This window comes from Diorhabda sublineata, chromosome 2 (assembly GCF_026230105.1).
Source record: "Diorhabda sublineata isolate icDioSubl1.1 chromosome 2, icDioSubl1.1, whole genome shotgun sequence".
In the NCBI taxonomy this organism is placed as follows: Eukaryota; Metazoa; Arthropoda; class Insecta; order Coleoptera; family Chrysomelidae; genus Diorhabda; species Diorhabda sublineata.
The window spans coordinates 21,978,508-22,004,069 of NC_079475.1; the positions used below are offsets into that span (position 1 = coordinate 21,978,508).

Genomic DNA, 25,562 nt, shown 5'->3' on the forward strand with positions numbered 1-25,562 from the left:
CTTATATCATAAATTTCCTTCACCATATTGTTTGAACTATTTTCCTATATAATACAATACTTAAGTATTGTTGAGTGTTGTTAAAAAAAGGCAGTTTAATTGAAAATACCATTATAAAATGCAAAATAAAACATCCTGTGTCATAAAATATTAAATTCATTAATTATTTGACTTTTTTTAATTATAAAAACCGTGAGAGTATACGAAATTTTAAGTCAATAGGTTGATTACAGTTCCATCTAAACATTTACAAAAAGACAAATTAACAAACTAAGTTAAATAAAGTGTGGTAAAAAACTTACTTGTTCGAAAACCATTTTAGCTACACAGTTATCACAATCTCACTAATAAATAAATAAATGTTAATTTAACTGATACAATTGAACAGTTTTTTTATAAATTGAATATAGTTATAGATATCTTTTATATATAAACATATGAAGTTTCCCGATTGGTATTTATATTTGTGATAAAAATTTTCCTCCAATGTGCGTGAATTGCGGTTTACTTTAGAGAAATTACCGAATAATAATACAATGATTCAGATATTTCTTAGTAAAATGTCGTTTGAACTTTAATAATTTACCCTTTTGATATTCCACGTCAGTTGGAATATTTTTTTTTTCGATACTTAGTTGTGTTGTTTAATAAAATTACGAAAAATAAGTTTATGATTAGACGATGAGGCGTGGTAAAATCAAGTGTTGTTATTCCAATAAAACGACCGGTTTTTAAAAAATTTTGATAGGGGTAAAACAGGCTTAAATAAGAAAAGAATATTGCACAATAGAGCGTTTCCCCACTTCCTAAATGATGTAAAACATCATTTTTCCTAATAGGTCGATTGGTCGGTTGCATGGCCACCACGTTCCCTTGAATTAAATACAAGGGATTAATTTTTTTGGGGATATCTTAAAAGTTTGTTATATGCAAGACCGATAAAGACAAGGAACGAAATGATCGATAGAATAAACTTCCATTATTATAAGGCAGAATGCTGGAAGTTCAAAGTGCCCACTTACAACATTTATTTTAGTTTATTTTCTGTTTTTACTTGATCAGTTGTAGGCTAACCAACAAAATATTTCTACATATCAATTTATTCCTTATGAAAGTAAGACGATGTTTGACAGTATGCATTTCAAATAGTAATGTTTGATTGTGTTTTAATACCTCGTGTAAGTATTTTTAATAAGTAATTACAATTTATGATAATTGTATTTTATAGCGAAAGGTTTCGCTATTTCGATCTAAAACTCTACATATCTCCTAGACCATAAATTATATCTAGTTAAACAAAGAGTACCTTTTTGTTAAAAAATCGTTTGAACAAGTCATTTTTGCTATTTTTAGATGGTATAAGTTGTCTCTGTGAAAGTTACGGATTAACTATTGGGCATGAGCCGCCCTTGGTCTTCAGATAGTAGTTTAGAATTGTTTATTCCGTCAAACTCACTACATGGACATACGTTATCTTCCATTAAAAATTCATAATGTTCGAATGTATAATTTACAAAATATACTTAATTATAAGTTCTGATTTCGCAACTTTAAAGGCATATCATTCAGTTGTATGAGAGTTCCGGGACTAGATGCAGTTTTCGATACCATCATCTGAGAGCTTCCTGAAGACCGTACAATGCCTTTTCAAATTTCCAATACATTTTTTCATACAGTTTACCTCAACGCTTTCGGGAATCTCTAAATATACTGGTTCTGGCCGATCTCCATTTAAAAATGTATACTTTACGTCTAATTAATTGATACATATCACACTCTCCTTGTTGATAGCTACGTGCAACAAGTCTAGCCTTCTTTATGTTACTCTTTCTTGTTTAATTCGCTCACTCTGAATTGCTATCTCCAAGTAAAATTTCTTCGGGATATGTATGTGGTATTTCAGCTACAAGATCGTCAGCAATTAAAGCAGCCATAAGTCCTTCATACTTGTGTATGTTCATATCATAGTCTCTAATTATATTCGTTTTCTAGGTCTTCTTTTATTGTTATTCTGTCTCACGTTTTTTGGTTTTCCATGATTTTTTACATTTTCATCAGAACTACTTCCATTTCCAACATCTAAATGAAATTCTTCTTCATTTTCTGTATCATTGTTGTCTATATCCGAAATTTCCTGGCTAATTTGTGTCTATTGATCTGGCTCACTTGTGTTCATTTTGGTTTAATCAAATACAATATTTTTTGCAGAAACTATTTTCTTTCCTTCGGATTTCATAAGCGATATCCATTGTCTCTATATCCTACTAGATACATCCTCTGACTTCTAGGATCTAGATTCCCTTTTCTGTCTTCTGCAGGAATATGGACATAAGATATACTATTAAGTATATTTTTATTCAGATTAGGTATTTGACTATACCACATCTCCGTAGGCGTCTTTCCATCAAAAAGAGTAAAGGTGGAGGTGCGATTGGTGTGGTAAGCTGAGGTTGCAACAGCCTCCTACCAAAATTCTTTGCCGGTGCAACACCGCTTAATGAAGAATTTAAATCTCCGTGCAAAGCATTTCAACAGAGATTAGTGAGTACCACGTTTTGACTGATAAACGAAAATAAAATCGTGTTTCCAATTACATGGAAATCAAAAAACGTCATACATATCCTGATTTAATAGCACCAATTGTGTCTGAATATAGAAATCGAGGCTTTAGCTATAATTCTGAAACAAAAATTTCAGAATACTAAGAAGAAAACCAGCACCTAAATTTCTCTGCCAACGAAAATCGAAAATCATGGTCATCTTCGAATGTAGTCCGATTAGAGTCTTACTAAGGGAGATAATTGTGAAATCAGAATTTCACAATCCTGCACTAGAAAATTTTCGAAGCAATATGATAAGAAAGAGACCTAAAAAGTAGGCCAACGTCTATTCTTCATGTCAACGCATTGTATTTTTTATCACACCTTGTATAATTGTTATTCGGCGTAGGAATATCCGAATATTATTCATAACAATGACTTAACATTTTTTAAAATGGGAAATATACGATGTAAATGACGTTAAATGCATTTTATGAACTTAAAAGCGATTTTTATTGATATGTTTTGAAAGAATAATCATAACAAATAAGGAAATTGTCAATTTCAATAATTAATGATTAAGTAGAATTATTTTGGACGTAATTTTGTTTATAAAAATTGTTTTTTTTTGTATCAATTTTTATAAACCGCAGAATAATCATATTAGTAATAGAGATGATAATTGCTGGGAAAAAATTGTTACATAAATAAACAATGAAGACATTTTTATAAGAATTATGTTTTATTCAAAAGTAAAAACACAAAGATTTCAGCAATATTTAGAGTGTGTGAGGAAATGATTTTACCAACCATTAGAGAAAAATTTTGCTTAGAGAAAATGATAATTCAAAAGAAATTTATCTGTGAAAGAGAAACACCTCTGCATGCATTTGAAACACCTTGACGAGTCAAAACATTGTTGTGCACCACATCGAAATGACCTATTATTTTTTAAAAATACTGGTATACTAAATCTCTCATTTACTACTAGCATCTTAGCTAAATCCTTTTTTTGCAGAAATTTCTACATTTTAAAAATTACATACACTATCTGCACAGCTTTTTTACCAACACACATGTTTTTTTTATTAAACTCCCTCAAAGTTTTCTGTTCAAACGCTTATTGTACAAGAGATGGACTACCTCGATTTTATTGTAGTGTAGAAGTCCCTGTAATGGTTTCCTGTAAATTTATTAAAATTTTCCTCGTCTCTGCGATTTTCACTGTTAAAATTATTCTTTTTGGCATGTGTATAATATGTATTTTCAAATTAATTTGCATGATTATTTGGTTATACAGGGGCAGTTTGAAGCTACTTCACTTTAAAAAGAATATTTTATTTTGCAACATAATCTCCTTTGGTTTCTACACACTCAGACCAGTGAGTTTTTCAAACTATCCAAAAAAATATCCCGATGTTTCTTGAAATACACTTTTGTCTTTCTAATAAGCTAACTTTTCAACTATAGCAACATAATTGTCTAAGAGGGAGTTAGATCAGGTGAATATGCTGTCGATTTTCTTAGATTCTATAACAAAACGTATCAGCAAACCAGCATCACATTTACCCGTTATCATTTTACTTTTTCTAAATAATGAATCAAAATTATACCTCTGGAATTTTTATTTCTGGGCTATAATGGTGTACTCAAGTTTGATGTGACGTATCGACGCGAAACTTCACTTGGATTACGTTTTAAAATATCTGAACATTTAAATTTTGAATGCGAGCCAGCATTTACTTCATTAACTACTATGTTCCATACTGTTATGCAACGGACGCCTATTACAAAGTCTAGGATTTTATTAATTATTTCTGAAATGATTACCTTCAATGACAGTTCCGGATGTTTAGCTTCATTAGTGTTTATATGATCACTTTGGCGTGCAGAGAACCTCTTACAAATCATTCCATGAAACGAAGCACTTACGGGATAATATTTATGTTACTTTTCCTTATTTTTGCCAAATGTTTTTCTTTGTAAAAAATAATATTGTAAATTATTTTACTGGTTAATCGCGCCCATATGTGCCTTAATCCAAAGCGACACATTATTTATCTATCGACGTTACAGAATCTTTGAAATAGATTCACCCCCTTGTCAAAATCAGCAGGATAGCATGTAATAGAATTTTTGGACTATTTTTTTACACCTATATCAAACGATCAGATTGCGAATTTATCAAGGAAACAAACAAAACAATAATTTCATAAAAGTCCGGCTCTGGACGTATAAGTGATTCACACTGTTCTTCCAGCTCCGTATTATTGAAGTCAAAAGTTACTACCGAAACAAAAGTTATTGTTGAAATTAGAGAGGTAAAAGACGAGACAATTCAAACCCAAAAGTAGTAAGTGGAAAATTTGTTAACATCAATCACCAATTAAATCAATCTGATACGAACAAAAACTGATAGGAGGTCAAGATAAAAACCGGTTCAAGTGAGCGGTCTCATTGCCAAAACACAAGGAGACAGGACCGCATTCAGGACAACTTACCTAAATTTTGTCTTAATCCATAACAATGTTTACCTCAAACCAGGGGGTTTCTGACTACAGGAACCCCCAAAGCTCTCACCAATCGCAGCATCCACAGACAGATATGTTGAAAGAGCAATACGCAGCAGTATTGAACCAACCAGCCACAACAACTTTTCCAGAAAAAACCAAGCCATAATATTCAATGCTATTAATGAAACAAAAATTCAAGAATATATTCAAGCTATTGGTTCACTTATCGGCCCCAAAAATGTCATCTTCTGCTCAAAAATGTCTATCAACAAAGTGTGCGTGTACCTATCAAGTCCAGAAATATTCAATCTGTTTTACCGAGTGAACATGGGCATATCATTGTCAATAATGAAATTCTGCGAGCACGAAAATTAAGAACTCCTTCCCAGCGAATAGTTATGTTGAATGTTAGCCCAACTATACCTCACTACTAGAAAATAAATTACAAGAAATAGGATTGGAGCTGATGTCCTCAGCAACTTTACTTCGGATAAATATACCAGATTCCCAATACTCCCATATCCTTAGTTTCCGGAGACAACTTTATTTATCACTTACAGATCAAATTACAATTCTTCATTCGATGCTGGTAACACATGATAATACCCAGTATCGCATATTCTTGTCGACAGACACCCTTACATGTCACGGATGTAAACAACTATGTCACATAGCATCGCAATGCCCAACGGTTCAAACTGAATTACGCCTACGAGAAGATAATAACATGCAAGTCAAGAAGTCGTAGCTCCTAATGACCAGGCTCATCCCAACCTAAATAACAGTAGTGCCACTATCGAAACTGAAAAACCACAACAGTCAAACAAAAGAAGTATAGCAGAAATCCAAACTCCTCCACCAAACAATGAAAATGACTGCCAATCAAAGTTTGATGATTTCCGCAAACACGAAAACGCCAACACAAAAAAAAACCTCGAGCAAGTGAGTCGAGAGAAGACCTATCATGCATAGAGAAACTAATGCTAATGACTAAAGAATTTATTCAGGAAAACAGAGAATCGATGGTACTCACATATCAAGAATTGAAAGACTTTCTGGAAAATGTACAAGGATCCAGCGACCCTCTGAGTGTATCAAAACAATATACAGTTGACACACATGCACTTATCAATATGATTACCAAGGTCTACCCGTACTTTACAGAAAGAAAAATAAAGACGAGATGCACCAAATTGAAAAAACGATTGATGAAACAACTATAATGATTCAGAATCCTCTATTATCCACTCTTTTGGATACAGGTAGAGATATTTATCCCAGGATATATTCTAGACCTTACTATTTACCAATTTCTATATTCTTCCTTTTTCCTTCCCTCTTTCTCGAAGGTTCTAAGCAGTTTGCTGCTGGACAAATTTACGCAATAGCACATAGACGCGCACGGTCTTTAATTGGCGAACGAATAGAAAAACTTGATCACTGAAAATTAACTGGAGCAAACACATATAACGTTGAAGCAGCTGAAGAAATAATTAGATTAATAGTTATAATTCAACAAATAAATTGTAGATAAAAACACTAAAATCAATCTTTGTATAAAATAAAAAATATTTCTCAATAAAAAAAAAATAAAAAGACACACATTTCTGTTATAAAACTAACTCTGCTTTTTGGATTAAACTAACTGCGAATAAAAGACATTACACAAGTAATGACTTGCTTCAAAGCAATATGAGTGATTTGAAATTGTTTCGGATTGGTTTCACTTTACGAAAAATTAATGAACATTTTCTGTGAAGAAACACTAAATTACTGATTGTATGTGACAATGACATCAAATTACAATTTTCATTGCATTGCAATGTTTAAAGATTTTTTCAAAAACTTATTTAATATTTCAGTGACCGGCTTTGGTACAAGTTTTGGTTCAACTCCTGCCACAACTGCCTCTACGGGATTCGGTGGATTTGGTTCAACATTTGGAGCGACGAATACTCAACAACAATCAACCGGTTTCGGTAGTTTCGGCACTACTTCCACTGCTCCTACGTTCGGTACTAGTTTTGGTACACCTGCATCTTCTGCTCCATCGGCTTTCGGAAGTACATTTGGAGCACCCGCCGCAACGGCAACACCATCTTTTGGTTCTAGCTTTGGTACACAACAAACACAACCTAATTTGTTTGGTACTGCAACCACGACAGCGCCCAGTCTTTTTGGATCCACTACGTCAGCTCCCAGCTTATTTTCTAATACTACTGGCGGTGGGTTGTTCGGTTCTACTAGCACCACTCAATCTACGGGTTTGTTCGGTAAAATTACATTTTAAAAAGGACTACTATTTTTTCTATCACTTTATGAATTATAGGAACTGCTGCGACTACTACCACACCTAGCCTATTCGGTACAACACCCACACCTTCTTTATTTGGGCAACAAGCGGTTACTTCAACTCCTAGTTTATTTGGGACTGCTGGTACTGGAACAACTTTTGGTACTAATGTTTTTGGTACCTCTACAACATCAGCTCCGTCTTTATTCGGTACAGGATTTGGTACTACATCCACTTCGTCAACGGGATTTGGAGGATTTGGTGGAGGAACTGGAAGCACTTTTGGAGGCTTCGGCACACAAAATCAAGGATCATTGTTCAGCAAACCACAGATACCTCAAGTTGGTAAGTTGTATAGATTAATAATCTTCCTTTTTTCAAGGTTTATTCATCAGTTTTTTCTTAATAAGGTTTTCTCTTCTGATTGCAGAAAAATATATTTATATATCTATACCTATTTTTTTGTCAGCCAGATCTCAGTTGCTTTTACTTTGTTCTTTTCTACATTTGCAAATATTGTTCCCTTAAGCACCGACTTGACTTTCAGAGATTCTTTATTTTGTCCAGAATGTGTGTTTTGATGAATACATTTGGTTTTCTACAAATTGCACATTTGTCTCCTTACATGCTCACGAATAATCCTCAGACAATCAGCACGGATTTATTTATAAATTTTTAATGTATTAGCCAGTTATGAAAAATATGTTTGAGGGTTAAACATTCTCTGCTGCATAAGATTTTGACAGTTTTCTTTAGTTTAATAGGGTTCAACCGTTGAAAATGCTTTGATTTCTTTCTAGCTCCTCAACAATCTCAAGCATCGAAAACTCAGCAAGTAGTGGCATCAGTATATGCAATAAACGTTTTTAATGACGAAAGAGACGACATTCTTAAAAAATGGAATATGCTCCAGGCTTGTTGGGGTACCGGAAAAGGATATTACAATAGCCAACAACCACCAATCGAATATGATGCTCAGAATCCATTTTATAGATTCAAAGCGATGGGGTATAATGTTATACCAGAACATGATAATTCTGAGGGGATAGTAAAATTCATATTTAATAAGAAGCTCGATGAAATGAAGTGAGTATCTATTTCCTATTTTAGTGACTAATAGTTTTTAAATTTGGTTTCATGTAATACATTGGAAGCGATAAAAATACGTGATTCAATTATTTTTCGTTGGAAATCAAAATATTATTGCGTTTGCCAGTGATTATGAATTTAATCAATATTTACTTCCAGAGACCTTCAACTTTTTTGTGGTGTAAAATTTGGTTCGTTTTATTATGCATTTTTATAAAAAGGAATGCAAATTGTCGATTATGTCAATATAAAAAAAGGAATTTTTAATTTTAATTTTTAATAAGATATAAGAAAACAGAAAAAAGTTGCATGTTTCTCATAAATGTATGATTTCAGAAATCAGCAGGAAGTCCTTAAAAACGGTATCGCCGGTATTTTAGGTAACAAACCCAATTTAACTGTTGATATACATCAAATAAAATCTGTTACTGATACACAAACCGAAGTTAAAATAACTGTATCAGAAAAAGGAGTTACAGGGACGAGTAGAAAAATTCCAGCTTCGGATCTTGCCGCATTCTTCAATCAACCTGTTCCAAAACAACAACTTAGTACAGTAATGGTTACTTCAGTTACTCCATTTGTTACACCTACCAAAGCGGAATTAGAGGAGTATTTGAAACATCCCCCTCCGGGTAAGCTTCGTATTATATTTACTACATATTTATGTCGGTCTATTCGTTACATGTGCATTCACGTCTTTCAATACAGGTGGTAACTGTTATATTAATTTATACAAAGATTGCTATTTAAGTTTTGGGATTTGGATATGGCTTTCTTATTTTTCAAAATATTGTCCATTAAAATCAATACAATTTTTCATACGTTTGAACCAATTGTCGATTGAGAACATGTGATTTATTTTTGATTATATGGTCTGTGTCTATGGGAATAAGAAGAAATCATTGAAAACATGGACCGTACGTCGGATGACTCATTAATTAGATATTTTGACTGTACAAAAACGCTTTTGTTTGAACTGATGTATGAGAGCTCACATTCTCTTTGTGAACAATGATTCGTCTGCTGCGATTGGATTCCCTAATTTTTTCAAACACTTCTAGCAAATCAATGCTGATGTACCATTTAGAATTGACCGTTTTACATTGCTATAATAATTACAACTTATTTACATTAATCTAATCAACTACAATTTGTCCTACATCTGTTTACATATGTAGACAAATTGTCTATAAATTGTTTTGAAATCATAAATTTTATAGTGCTTAATTCACATTTATTTTTTGTTAAATACCAAAAGAGTCTGCATATATTAAAAATTCCAGTAACAATTCTTCATATTATGCCTCTCTTTTCGTTAAAAATTGCTCGAGTACTTATAAGAGTTCGGTTTGCACCCTTAGTGACATACATAATTTTTATAAAGAGCTCATAAACTGGAATTTCAATTTTGTTAATAAAGTTATAAGTCTCCATACCAAGCCTCTGCTTCCAGTAAAAATTGCTTAAGTACTTATAACAGTTTGGTTTCCACTCTTAGTGAGATACATAATCTTGATAAGAAACGAGCTCAAACGCTGGAATTGCCTTAATTAATACTCCACATAAATATCCTTGATCAATGAGTAATAAATTGAATGGTTGGGCATGTATGCAACTTTCCCAAACTAACCCTACAAAACTGGAATACTACATGTCATTGCTAACACACCTACTGTTGCAATGACTATATATTTATTGAAGCTTCCAATTCTATCAACCGATTCCTTCAATGCTTCATGAATATCTCTTCATTTCGTTATTCCATAAAAAAATCAAATATCAACTAGTTCCTGGACTAATTTTAAAAATTAGTATGGACAAATATTAAGCGCCGCACACCTACATCTGAAATTCCTATTTTTGTTTAATAATAGTAGTATAAATGCTAAAAAATATTGTTTTTACATTGCTTTATTTGTTTATAGGTATTGATTTGCAAATGTGGAGAGCTGCTATTGACGATAACCCAAATCCTAAAAAATATATTCCAATACCCATCAATGGTTTTTCCAGTTTGAGATCGAGGCTACTGCATCAGGAATATCAGACGGGATTGCATCAAGCTTTTCTAGATAAAGTGAATAAGGATATCACCAGCTTAAAAACCAGACACTCATCTTCTGTAGCTCAAATTGCTGAGCTGAAATCTAAATTTTGCGAATTACAACATAGAATATTGAGAGTAAGTATCGCTTGAGTAGTTTGAAATTTAACTGTAATTTTATCAAAATTAAGTAAACATTATGTTCTATAAACCAGAGTTGTGAAGTTTTTTTTGTATAAATTTGTTGGATTACTAGATCATTCTGTATGGTTCAATTTCTGATAGTACCATGGACTATTTGTTATCATATGCAATAAGCATTTTTGTATTTGATAGTATATTACACTTTTATTGTTCTACTCTGTATAACTCCAGGAACTATATTTATATAGATTATTATTCCATTTTCTACAATCAAATGAGAGTTTTTTTCAGTTATTTTCCTCATATTTTTAACTTCGACTTTTGTCTGCGAATGTTCTTTTTTAATATTATTTAAACATTATTTTAGATTTTAGTCAAACAGGAATGCACAAGAAAAACTGGTATAGCTATATTACCCGAAGAAGAACTACTACGAGGAAGATTTGAGATTATGCACCAACAATTAAATAATCCAAAACAATTCAAGGTAAGGTGCTTTAATTAAAATTCTAGTTATTAATATAGAATGAGAGTTGTGATAATTTGAATATAAAATCAATACGGCAAATCTCTATATTCACTTGATACTGTTTATTTAAAATCATGTATTTTTATAAAGAAAATATCTATTTTTTAGGGACAAGTTAATGAAATTCTTTCCAATATCAAGATGCTGGCAGGCAGATATAAACAAAGTTGTCCCAGTTACCGATTGGATGCAGAAGCTCAAGAAGAAATCAAACAATTTTTGAAAATGGAGCAAAGTGGCATAGCTCAACTGATTAATATCATTCAGACTGATTTGAAAGTGTTAAATATTATAAACGACGGGCTAAAACAGAAAACTATAAATGGACAATTTAATTAATACAATTTTAACTGATACAATATCTTGTAAGAAATGTTAATGAATGTAATGAAACACTTCTCAAATTTAATTACGGATTAGTAGAGAGGAAGTGGAAGTTTTGATATAATACACTAGAAAAAAATTTATAAAACTGCAATTTATTGATAACATACATCCACGAGGAAGTACTATTGTTAGAAAAGTTCACCTTGACAAACCAATGCTTCCAATTGAATTAGTAATCACTAAAATTCCTTTGAAATTCAAAATTCTCCTTCTATCTACAAGACTAGATCTTTTAAAAAATTGAAACTTCATTTGTCCAACAAGAAAGGACAAGAAATCGTCTGGAGCAATTCATTTCTTTACATTCGAACATTGGATGGTAAAATATAAAAAATAAACTTAAGTTTCAACTCAAAAACTCGAACTGAAATATGGCGAATAAGTTCAGGTTAGAAATACCAAAAACTGAGACCAAAAACCAACAATGCCGATATCTGTTCATTGGTACTTATTTGGAATTTTGAACATAGAATTTTAGTTGTTAAACAGTATTGGAAAATATTGTCAGAAGCATAGTCATATCAATGTAAAATCTTTAATCAACTTCCAATCTACAAGTGTAAATTTCCATAAACTGTAATAAACTTCACTGATGCTCACAATCCCCATTACATTTTAGCAGGTGTAGTAGGAATTTATCTTTGAACTATTTTTTTTGTTTGTTACTCACTTTATTGGAACATTTTAAACTGCGATAGTATTAAAAATGTTGGGAATGTAATAATAGCGATTTGCCGTTTGAGAAGCTAGTCTCCATTTGGCAATGGAACTTGTCAAATAAAGAAATAAATGTTTGCGCTGTAGTGATACTTGTCAAGTAAAAAAATGGCTGATCAAGTTAACGTGTTCATTGTGTTATTGTTGAGTTTCGTTTGTTGTGCATTTGAATTAATTTTTTATTTGAGAATCTTTGAACTTTGATATATATTTCATTTTTAAGGTAAGTGGATATTATTACAATTAATATACATCACTACTCTCTTAGTTAATATATTCAAATTATAAGGCGCTTGATGTATAAATGCTACAGCTTACTATTTCGAAAAAAAACTGTATATTTAGCGAACTACTTACTAAAATGTATTTATATAACAAATAATCACTTCTTTTTTTCAATTTTTTAGAAATGACCGGAAATAAGTGTGTTTATTTAAAGTGTGGACTAAGTAAGAGATCAGATTCTACAATTAAAATGTACCGATTTCCTGTGAATGACCCTACCAGATGTATTATGAATACCACATATAACATCTTACAATTGTTGAATACTTTCAGTAAAAATGAATTTTAGTTTCAATTTTATTATATATATATATATATATATAGCAAAAAATACATTTAACAAGAGATAATTTTATTTGCTAGTAAGTACCCGCTTTTATGACCATACATACTTGGTTCAGTTGACCTTTTGCCTGCTTTTATTATACCATTAAATAAACAGATAGTTTTGTAAGCATTTATGGTCTCATTGTAAAATATAATTTCTGAAAGTTGAAGGTAGCAACAAGCTCATCAAGTACATTTTTCCAGTCACACATTATGAATGAATTTATCATCCCAACAAATATTGATGTTAGTTATTTAGTTCACGATTTACCTATCCATAACTTCCTACAGTGATAATAGAAACAGATCCAAGCAGAATAAAGGTTGTTGGTCAAAACGGATCAGCTGCTCACGAGCAACAAGTGGGTCCGGAAAAGAAAACATTACGGTCTTATTAGGAGCAAACGCAGCTGGGGAGAAGTTACCCCCGCATTTGGTTTCTAGAGAGAAAAATGTGTGGGACTCAGGGCTTGCACACAAAAATTGGAATATGTGGGAATAACTTCGGCAACAAAAAATGGCTGGATGGAAGTAGAAACTTTCCAAGTTTATTTCAAAAATAATTTTATAAGAAATATACCCCGAGAAAGACCTGTTATTCTTATTTATGATGGGCACAGTTCACACGTTGGTATCTCTCTTGTCCAAATGGAAAGACAAGAAAATATAATAATTTTGAAACTTCTCCGACACACCAGCCACGTGCTTCAACCAATGGTGATTCGACCTTTGAAAATAAAATGGGAGGAAGAACTTACAAAGTGGAAGAGGAAACATTATGGCTGGAAACTTCCAAAATCTTTGTTTTCTGCTATTATTTCCAAAGATTGGGAAAGCATAGATTCGGTGATTATCAAGCATGGTTTTCAAAAAAACAAGAATTTTTCCATTTTGCGACTCTTCAGTTCCTGTCGAAAATTATGAACCACTAGCCTACAGACGATGGTGTGCTTTTAAAGAAAATCAGGCACACAGAGCCATGTCTACTAATGCAGAAATTGATCAGGCAAAATTAACACAATTACATGTTTGTCGGAAGAACAACAAGGCTTTAGATCCGGAAGGTCATGCGTGGACGCTGTATTCTTATTGAGACAAGTAGTTGAGAAACCCATAGAATATAATAAACCAGTATATACCAGTGCCCTTCTATTCAAGTTATAAAAAAAGTATCACAGGGCAAAGAGTACCAGATGGATAACAAATAACTTAAAATACTTTGCTACGCGGATGATGCCGTATTATATAAAACAAAATGCATGGCAACGTCAGGGGAACCTATACGCTGCAAAATAGAAATTGATGGTCATGTAATACAACAGGAAATGTAGAAAATGAGGTGTGACAGCAGGTCGTCAAAACAAATAAAGTAGCAGGATGCCTCAACAGCACTATTTGGAAAAATAAACATCTTACAAAAGAAACAAAAAGCAGAATATATAAAATAACAATTAGACCTAGAATGACATATACAGCAAAGACAAGACCCGATACAACTAAGACAAAAAGACTACTAGAGACAACGGAAATTACTCAGGAAAATAACAGGGAAAACACTTTTAGAAGAAAACATAAGAAATACGTGCAAGGTAGAAAATGTAATTAACTGGATACTAAAACGAAAACAAGAATTGAATAGTCACATTAGCAGAATGACAAGAGAAAGACTAGTGCGTATCGCAAGGGATAAATCGCCAACAGGCAGAAGAAGTATTGGTCGACCGAGAAATAGATGGTGAAACTGAAGAAGAAACAGGAAAGGAGAAGAAGAAATCAGGAACCTACACTTTTGGCACCTGTTACAAGCAACATCGTGGAATAAAATGTACCTATACCATCAACATCTGGAGTAAATGTTTTAGAAGCCGGTACCTTAGGCATTCAGGAAAAAACGTATGAGGAGCTACTTTTGGAACAAATAAAGTAAACACCAAAAACTGTCACTAGTAGGAAAATAATCTGTGGAGGTGCTGAAGTGATCACTTCAGAAGAAAAGAGAAGTGTAAAGAAGAGGAAACCTGTAAGTGAGGACAGCAGTAATGACAGCAGTCATGAAGAGATGCAAAGTCTTTCAAGCGGTGATAGTGTAGATGAAGGGCAAGAGATGGAGGAAGAAATCAATTCCCTTAATCAAATGCAGCTAGACTTGTCCAAACTAAATAAAGATGATTGGATTGTTGTTAAATTCAGTCAGAAGAAACAAACTAAAATGTACATGGGCCAGTTGACAGAGATGGAACCATGTCTAGAAGTTAAGTTTTGTAGGATAATTGGTAAGACATCCACATTTCATTCGCCTGTTGTAGAAGATAAAAGTGTAATCAATGAAGAAGAGATTTTTAGGCATTTGACCACGCCTTCAGTCGATAAAAGGGGAAAAATAATTTTTAACATTGTATTTGATCCTTATAATTTGTGTTAAATGATTTTTGATTTCCTTACCCCGATGTACCTTAACTTATTTCGTAACTATAATTTGGTAATCATACAACCATTTAAAGGTGGATTATATATATATATATATATATATATATATATATATATATATATATATTTCAAAAAAAGAGTAATACTCATTAATTTTATTGTAAACATTATAAATAAAAATATCACATTTCGTCATTGCCAAGTTCTTAACTTACAGTTCAAAGATACAACTAAGTAAATAAAAACTCACACATTAAAAATTATCAGTCTACAATTTCTGAGTTATATAAATTGTTGAAAGTCAGCACTTCCTTCTGTGTAAACTTAAATCTAAAGGACCATCTACTTGCATCTCTTCATAGAGGATACCGTCATTTGGTTCTGATATATAAGGTTGTTTCGTAAGTGTGTTCCAAGAAGGTGTATTTTCACTTTCTTTAATATCAATTAAATTTCCTATTTTGAATAGTTCGGATCTGCTGATCATACATTTAGTTATACAACAGGCTCTATTACAATTACAAGGGTGTCGTATCACATTTTCTCGAAACAAAGGTTCTGTGTTGGACAATCTATCCTCTACTTCAGTCTCTAATATAGGCTGTACACTTAAAGTATTTTGGTTTTCGTTAACAAAATGTTTGTAAGTTTTAACGTGTTTTCTCAAACTGCTAGGGTCTGTATATTTTTTGGAACAACCTGGGATTTTACATTGATATGGTTTATCAACCTGATGTGTTCTCGAATGTTTGAATCTGTCACTAGAATTTGAGTATGCTTTGTTGCAACCTGGAACTGGACATACGTAAGGTTTTTCGCCACTGTGTGATCTTGAATGAATTTTCAAATTCTCCGCTCGCGAAAACGATTTTTCACATTGGAAGCATTTGTGTGGTTTTTCGTTGGTGTGTGTTCGGACGTGAACCAGCATTTTGTATCTGAAATAGAATACTAATATTTAGTATATTTAGAATATATAGCAAGTCATTTTTCTTTCATTTCCTTAGATGATTGAACTTGTCAAGCAAAAGGGTTTCTAGTATTAGAGGGTACTTTCCATGTTGTTAGGTTGACAGTAAAAGTAAATAAAGAGTATGTGAGAAGTTTAATAAAGGGTTCAAGCTACAAATTCAAAAATACAAATGAAGAACATACATAAGACACGAAGAAAAGGAAAACCTGAGTATAAACTATAACGAAAGAATGTCTTTATATCATATGAAGAAACTGGAACAAAGTGGAAATATCAAAAACTTTTTGTAAATTGAGCAAACTTGAACTCAAGCTCTGGTTTATGTTTTTACTCATACTGCACTTTTCGGTGAAGTGTTTTCAATAATACATCACTTTTCCCTTTTCCACATTTTTTTGATTATATTTTTTAGGTAAAAGATTGTTCATATTCAAGAAAAATGCTGCTGTAAAATTAATTTATTACTATGATGGACACATAGGACACTTTCTATCCTACAAAATGTTACTATGGAAATATAAAAATCTATAGGATGTCTCACCAAACAATTCATATTTCCTGTAAGTAAATATGTCTACTTCGTCCGCATTGACTTTAGGATTGGCTCGTTTTTTGACATTCACGTAGAAACTTAACATTATCAGGGATGGAAATTATCTGTTGTTGGTTGTAGTTGTAACAGATTTTTTTATGATGATCATGTTTCGTAGCTATTTGAGATGTTTTCTTTAAAATATAAGTATTAGTTAAGATTTCGCCAATCAAATTTGGAATTATTGTTTAATATCGTTTCTACTCTAGAATATCTAGTGTCCAAGTTTCATAGCAAATAAACCTGAAAATGAACGTATCGCTTTTCTGCTGACTAACTTTTTTATTACTCTTTAGATTAAGTTTTAAGTGGCGTTTAACATTAGCCGTTAGTAGTGGATGCCACTGCTACTGTCCGGACATAACAGAACATGGAATTAGTTTCTTATAGTGACTTAAACATGGAATATCTAAAGAAATTATGCCAATAAAAGACGCATAACTGTCCACTGTCTACTGCTCTTCCACTAGGGAACGTAATTTGTCATTATAGATTCCAAGTGGCCACCATAAGCAAACTGTTTGAGTATAGTAGCGCGAGCGGCCAGTATTTTACCAGTAGTTAATGGACATTACAACGAGAAGACCTCAACAGACAGGGAGAATCAATGACCTCTTTTAATAACAAATTTTAGTAGCTTAAACGGAGCCCAAACTTCACTCTTTACACAAAATCAATATTCCATTGATGGAATGGGAACTGAGTTTGAATGGAAATAAATCTACTCATTTTACCATTTCGCACAAAGATATGAATACGTAAAGAGAGTATTTCTAATTTATAAAACTCAACTAACTCTATGATATTGGGGCTATAAGGGAATATTCATGATTGGATTTTTTATTTATGTTTTTATGAAGAGGACAAGTTTAATTGAGACCTGAATTCACTCGTATAGAAAGATGTGTACTGCTTAAACGTTGAGCTGGAAATGTGTTTACTGCTTGAATGTTGAACGGCGAAAGAGAGTGATAAAATCTTTTGATAAAGGAGGTTTCAAACTGATAGTTTTAGGCGTAGAGCATGCACTGGTGAGGTGTATTAAAAATTTGATAGTTCCAAGAGAGCAACTCTTTAGGAAGCAATTTGGCAGTAAAACTGGGAATAATCAGATATAAAATCGAACAAATAAGTTCATAAATCACACAAAAAATTAGGGCAAAAGCATTTGTTCACCCCAAAGCGGGTATTTTTACAATTTTTTAGATTGCTCTATATAATCTATTCATATTAAATATTGTATTAAGGACAAGGGGATAAAGTTCCAAATCAATTAGTTAAAACATAAGTATTTATTACTAATATCTCAAGGAAATAAACAATTTAAAAGTGTTTTGATCACCTCAAATACTTATGTACTCAAGGTTTTGTAGTTTTGGGTACATTGAGTACATTTTAGGTGTAATTTATAATTATCATCGATATCTACATATAAACATTGATCAGTGAACGATATATTGAACAAAGGTTAATTTCTCAGGATCTTTTGTGGTGTATAATTTTTGGAAGCGAATTTATCGTTAGACATTAAACGTTTTCCAAATATTTTTAGTAAACAAAAGACATTAACTGCTTTATCTCTTCTCTATCGGCACAAACTATTTTCAATTAGACAGAAAAATATTGAGATCCATCAATCATTTCTTTTTGAAGTAATTGACAATTAAAAGTCTGTGAAAAAGCTGATGAATTAAATGTCCCAACAAAACCATTATGTGGGTGCGAGATTGTTTGATACTGATCAAAAGCTCCTTCGCAAAAAAAATTCAATTTAATGTTTGGATGTGCATAAACTAATTTGTCTACAGGTTCCAAGCGGCCACCAAAAACAAACTGTTGGATTATAATAGCGGCCAGCATTTTACCAGCAGACAGGGACAATCAATGACCTCTTTGATAACAAATCCTAGTAATTTAAATGGAACACAAACTTCACTCCTTACACAAAATCAATATAATAATGATGGAATGGGAAATGAGTTGAATGGAAATAAATTACACGAAAAAGATGGGTGCAAGATTATTTGATACTGTTAAAAAGCCCCTTCGCAAAAAAATCAAATTAATGTTTTGATGTGTACATAAACTTAATCCGAATGAATTTTTCAGTCGATATGTGACAATATATGGAATTTAGGTAAATTATTATACCTCATAAGACAAAAATATAATTTTAAATATGCATTTTATTCTACATCGATACACCCAATATAAATCAAAGTGCAGGAATTTGTGCAAAACAATTTTATGGATGTATTTATTGCACTTGACATGACATGTACCTACTCATAAGAAAAAATATTACTCAACATCATAGAGAATTTAAAAATAGATGATAACTATCTAGTAATTTTATAGCGTATGCGTTGTCTAATCAGATTTCCGTTGTCTGAAGAGGGCATATGTAGAGATTAAGAAGAAAATTACTAGAAATTCTCAAACACCAATTTAATCATTTTTATATATAACAACAGTAAAAATACATTATAATTGTCGATGGCTAATTGATAAATATAAATTAAAATAGAATGTCCTGAACGTACCCACATAAAAAATTCGTAATGTATTGATAAAAACAAGCCTCAGTTTTTTACATTTTACGCCGCCGATTAATAGTAATCAGAAAAGATATTTTATCTATACAGAATTGTATTCACAGTAAATATCTTATTCATGTTTTCTCATCAATACACAGGGTTTTCAATAAGAATGATAATATTTGTAACGTTGTGAAACAAAATTAGAGAGCGGCCTATCTCAAAGGCGCATCATCCTTATTATAGAAAATTAAGTAGAAACAAGTTGCTATATAGATTTTTTTGTGTTGAATTTGAAACAGAACGATTGTAATAGATATAATTGAACAATAAACAATTTTTTTCACACTATACATCTCTATGGATGAAACATTTAATATATTATGTCAGAAAGTTATTCCCTCTACTTTTGCCGCTAATTTGCGTAATTGTAGCTTACATTTTGACTGTGGAGCATTTTATTTATTTCTTTCTTGCTATCAATGAATCTTCATAGTATATATCTTAAGTTTTTAACAATTTGAAGGTTCCAGAAGAATATATTAAGTGGTCTCCTGATAATCAAGACTGAAGTCTGTCGTCTGTAGCTATACGTAAAACTGCGTACTACTATGAAAGTTTTGTCAATATTAACTAAGCTCAATATCACATCGAGTTTTTGTACTGGAATCATAAATTTAATATAATAGCATATGAATATTAAATCATATAAATATGATCTTGATTTTGATCAGTAGTTCATTAAAACTTTTTACGGATATACCAAAATAATCAGAATATTTTTGTTTTGAACTGAATTCTAATTCAAGTAACCTGTTTGATGTACTTGATATATTCAGTTTTTTTTATGTGACGATCCTACTTACTAAAAAAAAGTTTATAGACTGATAAATCAGGATTCTACTTTGCTTGCTCCATTTGTTGGTCAGAGAAGTATTGAATGTAAAATGCAAAATGACGGTCATTGTGTGCGTATGCAACGACCGTCAGGAGAGCACTGAATACAGCTTAAGATAATATTGCATTTTGAGCGCCTTTTTTACAAATAAATGCGCTTTGTCCTTCCGTCTGTTTGCAGCAGCGATATTTCTCACAGTAAGCATGTAGCGAGCTCGGGTTTTTTGCATTTAATTCTTGTATCTACCGAAACGAAAGAAATTTTGGGTATTTTTAGCAAAAAAGTAATTGTGATCCCATGGGCCAAGTGTTCTCAAATGACATGATTTAACGTGAATCGACATCATGAGGCATCGTTCAACATCGAATGACAATAGAGTTCATTGGCTTTAACGTACGTCAATTCATGTCTTTTGAGGTCATTTTTCATTTTATAAACCAAATAATAGAATTGTCAAGATATAATGAGGATAGAATTATTAAGAATTATTGACATTTTTCTTCTTTTATTTTTTATAGAAACTTCCTTTTATAAATTAATGTTTTTGTTAATATTTATAGATTGCTAACGGTAAAAAATGCTCATAGTCTCTCGCGCCGAGAGTGTGACGACTTTTTTCTTGTTTTTACTTATCTGTACTACATATGTATAATAATTTAGTAACTTTTTATTTTTTGGGTTAAGTGGAATTTCTGCATAGATGCCAGCGCAACACCGTAAAGTTTGGTGCATGAAGAGGATCATTGAAAGGTAGATGTGTATTAATTAGAAATAATAATGTACTAAAGCGAATTGATTTATGAGGATTGACTTGTTGAGATCGAAGAACCCCAGTAAAGTAACCTTCCTATCGAATCGTTACCCTTTTTTCAAAACGTCCCCGTATTTTAATTTTTTAAACCTCCAGGATTCCTTTTTTTAAAAGGTAGTAGGCCTATCCCTCAGTGAGGATACATGACGTGGAAAAACAATATTAAGCGCCGTAATATTTTGGATTAATGACATTTTCTAATTTGTTTGTCAATCGAAAAATTTAATTTTCAAGAGAGCGTTTTTTGGTTAAGTGTACTTTCCATGAAAATGTTAGTATAAGTGATCAATGTATATGAAACAAAGTAAAAATCAGCAATTTTGGTGGACCATTATAAGTAAAATGTTTTTTTTTATTTCACGCTATTTTTTAAACTTAAATGTAGCTTCGAAATACTCAGTTTAGTCGGAAAACAGGCATATTTGTATATTCGGAGTATAAGATATCATCTGCATTTTCAAAATCTTTATCTACAGTATCATAACTACTAGTACTAACTCCAAAAAATAATGTTTAATTGTGGATTCAATGTGAATAAATAAAATGTACTACCTGGCGTTGAATCCTCTATTATTTCTGGTACATCCATCCCATCCGCAATAAAATAGTCCACCAACTCCACTAGCTGAATGTACTTTGGTAACGTGTAAAGCTAGTTGATCCAAAGACGAAAATAAAATTCCACAAGATCTCCAACGACATTGTACTTGTGGTAAAAGCTGCGTATTCTTGATAAAAGTACTGGTCGAACGAAGTTCTTTTTTTGGTATTTCTATACTGGATACTGAGTTTTCACTGTCACTCTGTAAAGAAATAGAATATTTGATTTTTCCTCATATCATTTAATGTACGAAGATGAATTTAATTATTAGTAAATCAGAGCAGTATTTTAAGAATATAAAAATGCGATTTTACATTTTATAAATTCACCTTGGTTACTATTCAATTATTACAGAACAAGAATTTGAAATGCAGAGCTACGTTCATGAAATCGTTTGAAAACAGATTAAGCTATTAATCAAAATAATCAGAGTGTACTCAATTCAAATGGTTATACACTTATTAGTTTCTCGTCACAGTCCAGTTAATGTGTATGAAATGGGAAGTTTCATGTATTTTATAAAAAAGCTGTTGGAAAGATTACAGATTATAAAAAAATTGACAATTGCAGAACTGAATTGCAGAACTTGTGAAAAGGAGCTATACGTTTTGATAGAACAAAGTCTACTCTTATTTGATGATATAAAAATGCTAACGGATTGCAATACATTTATACGGGTTTTGCGGGAACTACACGTCTGTTATGCCAGAGGGTGGTGTATCAGGTTTAGAAGTCATTTAGATAGATTGAAATATGATTAATCTTTATTGATATAAACGCTGTTGCTGGGAAAGAAGTAGGACTAGTGTTGGTAATAGGTACGCAAGAAATGTCTACTTGAAAGGCAAGAAGCTTTTTAAAAAAATATTGGCAAGGGTGCAGCTGACATTTGCTCTATATTCGATTATGGATCGGATGTATATTTTATACGTACGGAGTGAGGTAGAAAAAAAGATTAGTTCGAAATTTCCGCTGAGTAACTTGATGAAATCGAATTGATTTACGTACTCTATCCAGAGAGGGGATCAAGTTAACCATCCGATTGAGAATGTGACAAAAGTACACAATACTTTTATATTAGATAATATGAAATAACAATTTGGCTTAATAATAACTAGCTTTTAAATAAAAGAACGAACTCTGTAGCTATATTAGAACCTGAGATATAGATCTTTGAATGTAGAAAAATTGCCAAAAACCTACAAAAATCCATAACTCCACATTGAATGTCCGCGCCTAGCTCCTCTCCAACTCAACCGATTTAAGTGTTCAAAAACTCAAAAGAAAGAAGGTGTTTTAGCGAGTGTTCTTAAACCAAAACGAACTCTGTAGCTTTATTAGAACCTGAGATATAGATCTTTGAATGTAGAAAAATTGCCAAAAATCTACAAAAATCCATAACTCCACATTGATGTCCGCGCCTAGCTCCTCTCCAACTCAACCGATTTAAGTGATCAAAAACTCAAAAGAAAGAAGGTGTTTCAGCGAGTGTTCTTAAATCAAAACGAAGTCTTTATCTTGAATAGAACCTGAGATATTGAGGATAGAACGTGTGTATGTGAAAAACTCCCATATGTAATGTACAGGGGGAAATCGCATTTGAGTATAACTTGAGAATGGTGAAAATTAGATGAAATCCGATAGTTGATGGCTGATCTGTGCATCAATACCTTTCATTGAAAAAAAAAATTAAGCAAATCGGTTGGGTAGAACGCCTGAACGGACACGGAATGGAAATCATAAATTTTTTTAATATATAAGATAATTATAATACATATACCCGTAATATCTTATTTGATACTAAATTGAATTATGCCAGTCTATTGAATCTATGGTAGATTGGGAATTCTATCAGAGAATAGTAAGGTCTTTCAAGCAGGAAGTCCTTTGCCAATCTCCGTAACTTATTAAATGTATTTGCCATTTTTTCATTCTGAAGGTAGCTGAATAATTTTTTGCTACTGAAATGTTGTAATTTTTTACTAGATCTGAATTGTACCTTCATGAAATTGCTCACGATGTTTTTCTGTCGATAACCTCAAACTTTGACCACTTTGTTTTCATACCAAGGAAAATAATGCTCAGCATTAAACACTATTTCCTCAGTGATAACACCCATTCTCAATTGTAAAATCTCATAACGTTCTTTGTGCAACTAAAAATATAAATACCAGCTATTATAATGAGTTAAACAGCAGACTTGCTGGTAAAGGTGGCATTAAGCACAATTAAGTATTGCATATTATGGCATATACCGTACTAACAAAGCATTCATTTTGGTACGAAATAAGAAAATACTCCATTATATCATTTTGGACCGGCTTTTTGTTACAATCAACTGTATCCATTAGTTGGTACAAAATGTGATGAAACATCAAGAGAATAATAAGTGAAAAAAGTACATTAGGATTGATATTGAAAGTTTAATAATTCAATCTGGAATCTAACAGATATACTTAGATAGCGAAACCAATAGAAAAATATAACGATCGAGATGAAGGTGGAATGACAAATTAAGTGACTCCGACACTGTCAAGTAAGAGGATATTATTATGTATATGTACTTCTATTTACTTACCTGAGTACTAAAAGGAGAAGTAGGCGGTAAAGTTTCGTGAGACATGACCAATTTTCCAGAATTATGATCCAATGGTTTCAAATATGAGTATTTGTCGTCATCTTGGTAAACGTAAGGGTAATAATAATATAAGGGTTGACCCTCTATCCTGTAACGCGAAATTAACATTATAATAAATTAACTCGTACTTTTAGTAAAGTAAACAATGTTACTCTCGTCGAGTAAAAAATTTAAATTAACTCGATTTTACAATGTTATTTTATTTATATTCAAATAATATTGAATAATGAGTGCAGTGACGGTTATCAGTAAATGTTAATGTTGGTATATAGCCAAGCGGCATGTTATTAAATATTGTAAATATTTGAAATAATCTACTACAAGGTTAAGTGGTTGATTTAAAAAACTATATCATATGTATTTGAAATTAATACTTGTAAGAATATAAAAAATATACGGATTTTAGATCAAAAATAATTTAGTTCAAACATATAATGTATGACTTTTGTCTTAAAATGATTTAGAAAATCGATTATGTCATCAAAACATACTAAATTTTTTCATTTGTTTAATTTTATATACAACGGATTTTACATGGGTCATACTTTCGCTACGGTGATTATATTATCGGTTTCCTTCATATTTTTGATTTTATCCGTAAATATTTCACATAAAATATTTGTTTTAATACATTCTTGGTATCTGGAGAAAAAATGATTTCGAGGACTTTGTTTTTGCGCGTACAACAATTGAAGAAACCAAAAAAAATTGCCTGATTATCTGTTATGGTGCACTTTATGGGTTGGTGGAGTCATAGATCCGTATATCTCCAAAAACTATGATGTCCAGAATGCTACTGTTAATGGTGCTCTACAATCGATTGAGTCAAAGAAACATCGTATGATTTAACCCTATTAGATTATTTTCTTTCCAGTTTTGTGGTGAAAAAATTAGTGCTTTTATATTTAAACTTTATCAGAAAATGTCTTACCAATAAAGACTGTTTCATTTTCATTGACGTTACAAATATATATACACTTGTGTAAATGTAAAAAAACTCCCCTTACATGTACTAATAACATCTATTAAACACAAATTGGTTGCTAATATTCAGAATAAATATTTGTTTATATTCTAACGAAAAACGAAATAGTCACTGCAAAGAACTCATTGGGACTTCAATTTACTATTTTAATGTAATAATAATAGACTGCAGTACAAGCGGTAAATTCAAATATGGAAAGTTTTTAATAATATCTAGTCCTACATAAATT

General features: G+C 31.7%; 3 protein-coding genes across 3 annotated transcripts in view; 1 reads left to right on the forward strand and 2 right to left on the reverse strand.

Moving 5' to 3' along the window:
* The window catches only part of LOC130453121 (uncharacterized), a 4,094-nt gene extending 3,723 nt beyond the window's left edge, over positions 1-371 (reverse strand). The window contains exon 1 of the mRNA XM_056792725.1: positions 303-371. Coding sequence (XP_056648703.1) covers positions 303-317 — 15 coding nt within the window. The 5' untranslated portion in view covers positions 318-371. The remainder of the gene's footprint in view (positions 1-302) is intronic.
* LOC130453119 (nucleoporin p54) overlaps positions 1-11,627 on the forward strand; it is a 25,045-nt gene extending 13,418 nt beyond the window's left edge. Inside the window, exons 2-8 of the mRNA XM_056792723.1 lie at positions 6,916-7,326; positions 7,383-7,691; positions 8,147-8,432; positions 8,772-9,070; positions 10,364-10,620; positions 10,994-11,113; positions 11,264-11,627. Coding sequence (XP_056648701.1) covers positions 6,916-7,326; positions 7,383-7,691; positions 8,147-8,432; positions 8,772-9,070; positions 10,364-10,620; positions 10,994-11,113; positions 11,264-11,494 — 1,913 coding nt within the window. The 3' untranslated portion in view covers positions 11,495-11,627. The remainder of the gene's footprint in view (positions 1-6,915; positions 7,327-7,382; positions 7,692-8,146; positions 8,433-8,771; positions 9,071-10,363; positions 10,621-10,993; positions 11,114-11,263) is intronic.
* Positions 11,628-15,438: 3,811 nt separating this feature from the next.
* Positions 15,439-24,545, reverse strand: LOC130452772 (zinc finger protein GLIS2 homolog). The gene is made up of 3 exons (XM_056792200.1): positions 24,289-24,545; positions 21,662-21,912; positions 15,439-16,236 (listed from the first exon to the last, which is right to left on the reverse strand). Exons 1-3 carry the CDS (start codon positions 24,454-24,456, stop codon positions 15,600-15,602), a joined length of 1,056 nt encoding a protein of 351 aa, XP_056648178.1. The 5' UTR covers positions 24,457-24,545; the 3' UTR covers positions 15,439-15,599.
* Positions 24,546-25,562: the final 1,017 nt, after the last annotated feature.